This window comes from Tiliqua scincoides, chromosome 1 (assembly GCF_035046505.1).
Source record: "Tiliqua scincoides isolate rTilSci1 chromosome 1, rTilSci1.hap2, whole genome shotgun sequence".
Lineage (NCBI taxonomy): Eukaryota > Metazoa > Chordata > Lepidosauria > Squamata > Scincidae > Tiliqua > Tiliqua scincoides.
In genome coordinates this window covers 9,750,153-9,761,313 of record NC_089821.1, presented here as the reverse complement: position 1 = coordinate 9,761,313, position 11,161 = coordinate 9,750,153, and the positions used below count along the sequence as shown (strand labels likewise).

Here is an 11,161-nt window from a genome sequence, read left to right as displayed (position 1 = left end):
GGCTAGCGTCACACTATTTTTAAAGATGCTTATTTAGAAATGAGCCTACACAGAGATGAAGTCAAAAATGGTGATTGAAGACATCAGTTTATTCACCCAACTTGTTATGTCACAACCTTATGGAGGGGTGGAAGAACTAAAATAGTCCTGGGGCATTTGGTGGGCCGCTGTGAGATACAGGAAGCTGGACTAGATGGGCCTATGGCCTGATCCAGTGGGGCTGTTCTTATGTTAATACAAGCACCCAGTAGCATAGCTAGAGGGGGTGCAAAGCAGTGTTGCATGGAGACACACCGCAGCATGCAAGCGGCTCTTCTCCCTCCCCCTCGGAGCCATTCCGGGCTGCTAGAGCAAAATAGAGGCATCTCCTCCATTTTGCACTAGTGGTTCAGAATGGCTCTAAAGCGGAGGGGCTGCTTGCACGCTACAACGAGGCTCTGTGCAACACTTGGTGCTTTGCATCCCCTCTAGCTATGCTACTGCAAGCACCTCATCTATTTATCTTTCCTTACTGCAAATTTAATGTAAAATTCAAATAAAACAAAGATAGAGCATGAGCAGGATTTTCAACATCTGTGAAGATAAATTTAATTTATTACAAAGAACGTGAAAAAGAGAGAGAGAGAGAGAGAGAGAGAGAGAGAGAGAGAGAGAGAGAGGAGTAGCAGGCCATCGTATAAAGGCTGCTGTAGCAGATTATTTCATACAACAAAATGCAGCTGTACCACCTCAAGCAAAGACAGTTTTGAAGCCTTTTCCATTCAGGCCCTCGTCCTCTTCCGTCTTGTACTGGAATAAATGCTCAATTACTGTTTCATTTTCACCTTGTTCAAGGTTTTTTGCATGCTCGGCAGTAACACCCTGAATACCATTGTGTAGTACCAGTTAAGTTACACACCACAGATTTTGCCTGCCATCTTTTATGTGCAGACTGGTGAGCCTGTCGCAATATGTTAAACAGTTGAACATAAATGAGTTACAGCTGCTTGAAATAAGGTCTTGCTGAAAGTTTAATCTTTCACAGAAACATACTTCAAAAACTGCAGGGTGATCTTTGTCAACTAGGCAAGTCATAGACTAGGAGAAGCACTGAGATTTCTCTGTTGCAAATGGACGGGGGGGGGGAAGGAAAGCTATTTCTTTTAATAAAAAAGACAGTAAAACTACCTGTCTGAATAAAGTCTGCTGTCTGGAAAAAAGCAGCAGCAAGCGACCAGGCAGAACAATGGCCTCTTCCCCTGTTGAGATGGCTATTTAAAGAGTGTGATTACGTAGGTTTCACAACGTTAGTGATTAATATAGGAAACCATATTAATATATATGACAAATGTGGGTAGGACTGATTCTCTAAATGGGTGGGAACAGGGTCACAACTCTCCAAAAATAGGAGTAAAAGGAGTGATGATAGTTGAATTCTTCCGGTTTCCTATTGCTGGGGCAGCGAAAGACAATGGAAGAGGCATAAGATCATCAAATACTTTTGTAACAAAGATTTTCAAGTTTCAAATTCAAATGATGTTTCATGTTTGTTTCATTTTAAGACATCATCACCAACATATCTTTTCAGCCTTCAAACACAGAACGCATTTCTGAGCGTTAATTTCAGAGGTTAGATAAAAAGACAATTCTTTAGAATAACATTTTTATAATAATCTGCATGGGCTTTTGAGAACATAAAATAAGGTAACTCATTAATTCCAGAAATTAAACTTACATTAAAAAGAAAAGTCAACTGCCTGGCTTTGTGCACCAAATGCCGGGAAGCTGAAAGTTAAAATACTGAATTGCCAGATGACACAAGCTCTTATGGCTATACGAATGAGTGAAGATAGGAACACCGTAGGAGTACTGGGGTGGCAACTTGACATTCAGCTTGTCTGGAGCTAGATTTTTAACATTTACCAGAAAAAAAGTTGTGTGTGACAGAAGGCATTTTTTCAAGGTGATTTCATACCAGGAGGAAAACTGAGAGTCACACCTTGCAGTCTCCACTTTTCTTCTTTTGTCCAAAGTGCAAGGAGAAGCCATCCGGAAGGAAGGAAGATTACTGCTATCTATAAACTGTTTGACAGAGACAGAAATGTTGATAATGTTTGGGCTGTGTCTGTATTTTTTGGCTGCTTCCATCAGCAGAAGGCTGAAGTAAAACAGAAACCCTTGATGTGTTTGTCTAAAAGGAGTAGTAGTGTGGATCCTGGGCAGCGAGAGTTCAACTGAAGTTCAGGGCAGATGTTGCCAGTAGTTTATACTGCAGGAAAGTAAAATTGCTTCCGGATTCGCCTTTTCCTCTCGGTTTTTCTTCCACTCTCATTGCTCAGCTGCGCTGTCGCAAAGAGTAACTATGTTTGCGGGGAAGCAGTCTTTTAGCAAGATCCCACGATTGCGGTGACAATCCAGCTCTTCGATAAATCCGTACCAATAGATAACTAGTCCAGGCCCAAATCTACATAAAAGAAAAACCAATCAGACATAAATAATCAAACTAAATATTATAAAGCACACCTACTAACCGAGTTGCAGTGTGTGTGGCTATAGACAACATTCTTCTGGCAACACAGGTAACAAAGACTTAGCAAAACAACTTTTACTTTTTTTTAAGGTTAATTCTACATTTAGCTGGTAAGCTGCATTTCACATTTTGGATTTGTTCTGTTTATCTAATTCCATAAACCAAAAAACTCCCAGATATTTGTTACTGTTTGCTTTTCTTAAATCGTCATTAACAAAAGGTAGTAAGGGACTTTGGCTGCATTCTTATTTAACTGCTGTATAATATTTAGAAGATGCTCTAAGTGCCCAACTTTCCAGGACCGATGCAGCCACAATGCGGTGCTCAGGTAAGGAAACAAATGTTCCCTTATCTTGAGGACCTCTCCCTGAATGCCCCCCCCCGCACTGAAGGTTGCAGCACACACACCATTGGCATGCTGCATCAGCACTGGAAAGTAAGATAGGATCAGGCTATAAATTTTTTTCTTTTATTTCAGGCTTAATATTTCAGGCTTAATATTGCATAATTTTTTGTTTTAAAGTACTTTTCGTAATATACATTGATTAGATGAGATTCCAGTTCAGTAAAGATCAGCAGTTACTGTTATTTGACGTCTCTATGAGAATTTGCAGAAGAAATTGTTGCAGCCCAGCTCAGCAAGAGTTTACTGCAAGTTTTAATTCCTTGAATCTCTAAACAGTGCCTCAAGAATTCCTCTGCTGTTACTAAAATGGAGTGATCCCCACAAGGCCATCTCAGGAAGTAGCCCCATGGTCTATTTTACCCATCAGGAAGTTCAGACCCTCAGGCTGGGTTCATAAAGAAGTAATCACTATCAATCACAGTGAACAGCGATATGTTTTGCACATCAGTTTCACGTTTTTCCTACTGAGAGCACTTAATTAAAGGGAAGCACTACTTTTGGTGTAGTGTTGCAAGAATTTTACAGTGAAATCATAAATTATGAATGCTGGGTTAGTAAAAGGATGTCTAAAAACAGAACAGCCTTCTACAGTCTAACGTTACTGCAGGCTGTCCAACATGAGGCCAAAAAGCTCTTTCTTTTGGTGATTTATTGTATGGTGTAGTGAACTTGCCAAACACAACAGTACAGGATGAGCTGTTAAGAGACCATATGTAGAAGTTCAATGAAATGTCATGTAATGGTTTGCACGCAAAGCTGTACTCAGCATTCACACCAACATGGTAGCCAGCTTTTGTTAATGGTTTAATTACAATGGAAATGTTTCAAGGGAGACATAATAATTTACTTGCCCACCAAGTTGATAATACAAATGTTCAAACCATGAGAAGTGCTAGGATGAGTTCTTTCCAACACCAAAGCGGATGCAGAGTCCAGAACACAAGGTTGGAACTCAAGGAACTCTTTGCCACAGGAAGTAGTGATGGCATCTTGCCTGGATGCCTTTAAGAGGGGATTGGACATATTTCTGGAGGAAAAGTTCATTACGGGTTACAAGTCATAGTAGGTATGTGCAAGATGTTGGTTTTAGAGAAAGGCTGCCTCTGATTGCCAGATGCAGGGGAGGGCACTGGGATGCAGGTTGTGTCTGTTGTCTTGTGTGCTCCCTGGGGCATTTGGTGGGCCGCTGTGAGATACAGGAAGCTGGACTAGATGGGCCTATGGCCTGATCCAGTGGGGCTGTTCTTATGTTCTTAAACTACGATTGCCAGGAGGCCTTGCAGGTCTCTTGTTATCTGGTGTGCTCCCTGGGGCATTTGGTGGGCCACTGTGAGATACAGGAAGCTGGATTAGATGGGCCTTTGGGCTGATCCAGCAGGGCTCTTCTTATTTTCTCATGTTCTTATGAACAAAAGGGACAAAATATAGAGGAGTCCTTTGACCATTCTGATTGGAGTGAGAACATGTCCTATACCAGGGATGTCCAAACATTTTGGCAGGAGGGCCACATCATCTCTCTGACACTGTGTTGGGAGCCAGGGAAAAAAAAGAATTAATTTACATTTAAAATTTGAATAAATTTACATAAATGCATTTATTAGAGATGGAACTTCTATGAATGAATGAAGGTCTTGCAGTAGCTCAAGGCCTATAAAACGCCTTGCACAAAGCTTTCCTTCTCTGCCACTGCTGCATCATAGATGTGAAACAGCAAGTAGTGGAGGAAGCCCTTGTCCCACAGCTCAGGTGAGAGGCTGAACAGTCGTCTTCATGCTGAGAGCAGTTCCATCGGGCCAGCATGGGCTCTAGCAAGTCTCTGGAGGGCCAGAGGTTCATTGGAGACTGGGGACTCCCCGAAGGCCTGATTGGGAGCCCCCAAGGGCCGCAAGTGGCCCCCAGGCCGGGGTTTGGGCACCCCTGTCCTATACTGTTATCTGTGGCATCCAGTATTGCTTTCAAAACCTGAACATTTTAAAATATGAGAGGTTGTATAAAGCCTTGTGTTTTAGGTTCTTTGTGAGAAATAATTCTCGTGAGTGTTCATTGCCAGTAGGAGCAGATGATGACAAGTCTTTAAGGGCTTTCCCTACCACTTGTACTTTGGGAAAACATGCCACCTTTAGATCTCTGGCTTGTGTAGTAGTAGCCTAACTATGCCAAAGTGGGACAAAATGGTTTTATTTTTCACGGATTTCAGTGTTTTCCAAATTAGAAGTGCAGAAAGTGGTGTTAAGTGTTTTCATTCAAAATTTACATTATAATGATAAATTATAATCACCTTAAAAGTATACTACGTAGATAGGTGATACAGACTGTATAGTAATGGCTGATGAAGTCACAGTCATTAGCCATGATGCCACAGTCATTAGCCATGCACCCCCATTAAATAATAAATAAAAATCAAATAATTTTTTTTTCCTTTTATCAAAAATGAGAAGTGCAGAAAGTGGTGTTATGCGTTTTTTGTTTATCACAGTTTTCTCCACTTTCTAAGCTTAAGTGTCCTTTGGATATATTAGAGATTGAAAACAAGACTTTTCCGATCTAGCAGAAATAACTATTTCTGCCTAATAACAATAATAATCAGTTTGGTCACTAGTTCAAACATAACATTCCTTTTTGTTAAACTGCCTGATTAAGATGAGGTACTAAAGTCTCCCACTGGATGCTATGGCAAGCTGTCCTGAAGACACAGTAGCATCAAGTAAGATATTGCCTTTAACAGTGCATTCACATGATGAGTTATCCTGGGACAACAGTATCCTGGGAGTACTTACCTAATACTTTCATTTGTTTCTTCATAGCAGGGGTGCCCAAACCCTGGCCCTGGGGCCACTTGCGGCCCTCGAGGCCTCTCAATGCGGCCCGCTGGGAGCCCCAGTCTCCAATGAGCCTCTGGCCCTTCAGAGATTTGTTGGAACCTGCACTGGCCTGACGCAACTGCTCTCAGCGTGAGGGTGACTGTTTGACCTCTTGTGTGAGCTGCGGGCCAAGGGCTCCCTCCACTTCTTGCTGTTTCATGTCTGTGATGCAGTAGCGGCAGCAAAGGAAAGGCCAGCCTTGCTTTGTGCAAGGCCTTTTATAGGCCTTGAGCTATTGCAAGACCTTCATTCTTTCATATAAGTTCATCTTTAATATATTCGTTTATGTAAACGTACGTAAATTTATTCAAATTTTAAATGTAAATTAATTCCTTTTTTCCCCGGCCCCCGACACAGTGTCAGAGAGATGATGCAGCTCTCCTGCCAAAAACTTTGGACATCCCTGCTCCATAGAAACAATGAATTAGATGCTGAACTGAAAAAGTTCACCAAAATCTGGTGCTTGTAACCTAATATATATTTTTTTAAACCATGGGATCATATGAATACTAACAATATTATCTCTGGAGGACAGAGTTTACAGCATCATAGAGCAACCCAGTGATCTCTGAATAGGCCACAAAAGTCAGCAATACGGTATGGTTAAAACACACTGATAATTCCTGTTTGTGCAGGCAGAAATAGTTAAGCTACACTTAGATAATTTTACATACAGCAAGCTACAGTTAGACATTTTACATCCAAATGCAAAATTTTCATTCTCTTTGATGGATTAAGAAATAATAAAAAAACAAACAAAGAACACAACTTATTCCAGTCCAGAGCAGGAGCAACCTGCAGGCCTTGTCCCAGGGAAGGAGACAAACAGAAGCGCAGCTATGAGAGAGGTAAAAAAACAGCTTTCTATTCTTGAGCAAGGGGCAGAATGTTGTGCAGGGGTTGGGAGAGAAGAAGATTCTGTAGAGCTGTATGAGGATTCCTTCTCACAGCTGCAGCTGTACCCATGGGTAGAGATAGTGACGTGTGTGGGTAGATTGTGACCATACCTTCAATGTACAATCTTAATAGATTTGGAAGCTAAGACATTTAATTAAAGAACTTGTACTGTGGTGTTTTAGTGCTGCTTAAGCAGAAGCACACAGAAAGCCTTGATGACATGGCAATGCAGGCAAACCTCCCCCTTGTTACGGCACACCGAAAGGGGTGCTAGTTCTCAGGCCGAATTGTGACAATAGCTGATACAGCACTCTGTGAAGAAGCACCCATTGTTCTAAGCCCCTGTATGAGATTCTAATGTGGCACACTATCTAGGAACGGAATGTAACTGATGTTGCAGTGTTCAATAAAAGGCAGTGAGAAAGCTCGTACAGGCAGCTTGCTTGTCTCTCTCTGCATTCTCAACCCTCAATCTGTCTGCTATCTCTTGATTTTCTGTCTGACCATTCATTTGCTTCTGCTCTTGCACCTAAATCCAGCAGCCTGACCCCTGGGTTTTGGTTGCTCCCAAAGAATCACTGCTACATTGTACAATGCAATATATCTGCTCTAATGGAGAATTCAGAAATAATCAGTGTTGCTATTCCCTTACTACCACACATACAGGGGGAAAAATGTTACAATTTTTTAATTAAAAACCTATTCAAAAGGTTTGTTTTTTAAAAAAAAAATTGTTCCAGTCTAACTCTCAGTACTTCCACAAGTGGTACAATAATATTTCAGGACATTGGCTGGCAAGTCCTGATAAAATCCCTTGTTTATTAATGAGTATCGTTTCACTGAGTCAACCTGTTTTGTGGGTCAATGACACGACTCCTTCAACACTGCACCAGCCAGCAGCTCCTCATAACACTAGAGTGCTATTTTAAAACGATGTCTCTGTAAATCAAAGCAGCGTATGCCCAACACCAATACAACCCCTATAATAATTCATTGTTCAAAAAGACTTAAGTGAAGTACTTAAAACCAAAATTAACTTGTTGGCACATTTAGCATTTGGCACTGACTATCAGAAACTCCTGCTGCTAAGCACTAATTTCTCTCTCATTAGCTCGCAGAGTCGGAAAATCACAAACAATGCCAGTGGTTAATTATTGCTGCCTTAATTTGAAAAGTCATTTAACCTTTTTTTTCCCCTTTTGTGTCAAGGGAGAAGCAGCAAGGAGGTCAAAGATAGAAGCAAGAACCACCCTTTTAAAATTGAGACTCACCACCATTTTTCATAGATGCATACATGCGATATGTGAAGTATCCAACTCAGAGCTCTAAATTATAGAGTAAGCACAGAAACTTATTTATAGATTAATGATACTGTTTAACAAATTGGTGACTAACCTTCCTTTTGTAATCACTTAAAAAAAAAAAAGTTCGGCACAGAAAGGCCAAGAACTGAAAATGCTACCAACGATTGCTCGTTGTGATAGAAGAAATGGGGACGAGCCTGGATTGCTGTGAAAAGTTTGCGGGTTCGAATTCACAGGCAAGACAACAAGCAGACCCCTTTCCAAAAAAGAAATATAGGTCACATGGGACAAAATGGAGCACTGCTGCTGCTTTTGGAGGTCAAAACACTGATCGGTCAAGAAGGCAACAAGAACATACTCCAGGCTTGGCCATCCTATATCATTCAAAAGTTGTAAATTTCACTATTATTTTATAATCTCAGTATTAATATAAATACAGTAAGATCCTTTTAGACCAAGGCTACCCAAACCCGGCCCCTGGGCCACTTGCGGCCCGTGGGGGACCCCAACCCGGCTCCCCAGGGAGCCCCCCATCTCCAATGTGGCCCGCTGGAGACCCGCTGGAGCCCTTGCTGGCCCTATGCGACTGCTCTTCGCAGGGACAGCGAGGAAAAGGCTAAGCAGTCACAGGAGAGTAGGAGCCCCGCCTATCCACAACCCTCCCATTAGGTTGGGGAGGCTGCAGCTGGGTCCAGACGTTGGATGGGGGTGAGAAGTCCTGGGTCTGTTTGTCCTGCTTGAGTTTGGCTTGGGGGGGCGGGGGTAGGCACTGAGGTGGGACAGAAAACTGTGGGTCTATTTGTGCTGCTTGCATGTGCTGGGGGCGGGTGCTGCAAGGGAGAAATCCCCGGATGTTTGAATGCTGCTAGAGAGCATGTCTACTCAGCAGTATATCCCATCAGACTCAGTGGGGTTTACTCCCAGGAAAGTGTGGATCTAATTAGGCTGAGTACTGCAGAGCAGAAATCCCTGGGATGTTTGAATGCAGCTGGAGAGCATGTCTACTCAGCAGTAAGTCCCATAGAATCAGTGGGGTTTACTCCCAGGAAAGTGTGGATCTGATTGGGCTGTGAGTGCTCAGTGCTGGAGATGGGTGCTACAGACAAGAACTCATTGATGTTTGAATGGGGAGGAAACCCTCTGGTTTTGCTTGTTGGGGCTGCTGGCAGAGAGGGAGGAATATGGGGGTCCCTTTGTGAATGGGGAAATACACACAGCTCTCTGCCTGCTTCTAATTTTGTTTGGTGCTGGGTGCAGGCTGGGGGAAGGGGAGGAACTTCGAGAAGGAGACAGGCAGCTCCCTTCTCTGTGTGAATGAGGAGAAACAAACTGCTGTGGGGTGGGGTGGAGATGCCCACCAGCTCCCTGGCTGTGTTCCTTTGCTGCTGCTTGTAGCCAGGATGCGGGGGGGGGGGGGGGAGTGAGAGTAAAAACATGCTCCTGCATGGGGGGAGGAGCCCATGCTGACTCCTCTTGTTTGTTCTGTACTTTTCCCTAGGAAGAAGTGTGTTATATGGGTCAGGAATTATTTTAACAACCCCGGTTTTCTGGCTCTCATGTGTATTATAAATAAGCTCAGTAAAATTCATTCATTTATATAAGTTCCGTCTCTAATATATTCATTTATGTAAATTTATTCAAATTTGAAATGTAAATTTCCCCGGCCCCCGACACAGTGTCAGAGCCATGACGTGGCCGTCCTGCCAAAAAGTTTGGTCACCCCTATTTTAGACGAACCTTTTTTAAAGGTTTTTTTTGGGGGGGGGGGAATAGGTGCAAGAAAGTTGCTGATACTTGTTAGAGAGTCCAGAAGATGAGAGCATCTGCACATGCGTGAAAATGCACAATGTAATATTCAGGGATGCGCACATTACAACAAGGTCAGAAAATTGTATACCAGACTTAGAATCAGATATACACTTATCTAAATGAAAGTCTCACTGAACTCACTGGGACTTACTTCTGAGTAGACATGCATAAGATTGCACTGTAAATGTGCTCTTCTACAGAATCATATCCTGGAAGGAAAAAAAAAAAAAAAACCTATGTTTTATATATTTGAATGGTTTTTCAGACCTTAGCATTCCAGTAATTCTTTACTTAGCGTGTGGTGTGGTTGGTCTGTGGAACGCCTTGCCACAGGATGTGGTGACGGCATCTGGCCTGGATGCCTTTAAAAGGGGATTGGACAAGTTTCTGGAGGAAAAATCCATTATGGGTTACAAGCCATGATGTGTATGCGCAACCTCCTGATTTTAGAAATGGGCTATGTCAGAATGCCAATGGAAGGGAGGGCACCAGGATGCAGGTCTCTTGTTATCTGGTGTGCTCCCTGGGGCATTTGGTGGGCCGCTGTGAGATACAGGAAGCTGGACTAGATGGGCCTATGGCCTGATCCAGTGGGGCTGTTCTTATGTTCTTAACTACAATTCCCAGGAGGCCTTGCAGGTCTCTTGTTATCAGGTGTGCTCCCTGGGGCATTTGGTGGGCCGCTGTGAGATACAGGAAGCTGGACTAGATGAGCCTATGGCCTGATCCAGTGGGGCTGTTCTTATGTTCTTACTGTGACAGAGTGGGAATGCTTTTCAGCACCTACGTAGGGTCCCGGGAACATGCTTCTAAGCACAGATTCTTTCACCATAAACCAGTGGATTATCAAACTCTCCCCCTCTAGCTACACCACTGACCTGTTGAAAGGAAAGTCTCATGCTGGTTCTCAAACAGTTGCACTAAGCTAGTTTCCAAGTACAACAAAAAAGTGCTGGTATTAACCTTTAAAGCCCTACCTGACTTGTGGTCTTGAATTTAAATGTTCTTGCATGCTCCCACATGAAATTCTGAGATAATTTTCTGAGTCACTTTTCTAAGTGCTGCACCCTTTTGAAGAGAGATGACGGCGGAGATAGTTTCTTATCCTTCAGGAACCTGACAAAGAGCTTTTTTATTTAGCCAATCCTTTTAATTTGTATCTGCTTTTATTAATAAAATAATATTGGCCTGCTGTTTTTATTTTATTTTATTGTAATTCTATATTTCTATTACAATACTGGGAGCTGCCCTGAAAACACAAGACAGATTTGAGTGACATGATATTAAATGTTATTTGTTATTTTTGTTTTTATTTATTTTATTTTTATTTAACAGGCTCCCAACAACTGACAGCTCTCTATGGTGGGTACTCTGA

General features: G+C 42.4%; 1 protein-coding gene across 1 annotated transcript in view; it reads right to left on the bottom strand.

Moving 5' to 3' along the window:
• Nucleotides 1-398: 398 nt before the first annotated feature.
• CDIN1 (CDAN1 interacting nuclease 1) overlaps nucleotides 399-11,161 on the bottom strand; it is a 176,182-nt gene continuing 165,419 nt past the window's right edge. Inside the window, exon 11 of the mRNA XM_066632359.1 lies at nucleotides 399-2,443. Within this exon, the coding sequence (XP_066488456.1) occupies nucleotides 2,308-2,443 (136 nt within the window). The 3' untranslated portion in view covers nucleotides 399-2,307. The remainder of the gene's footprint in view (nucleotides 2,444-11,161) is intronic.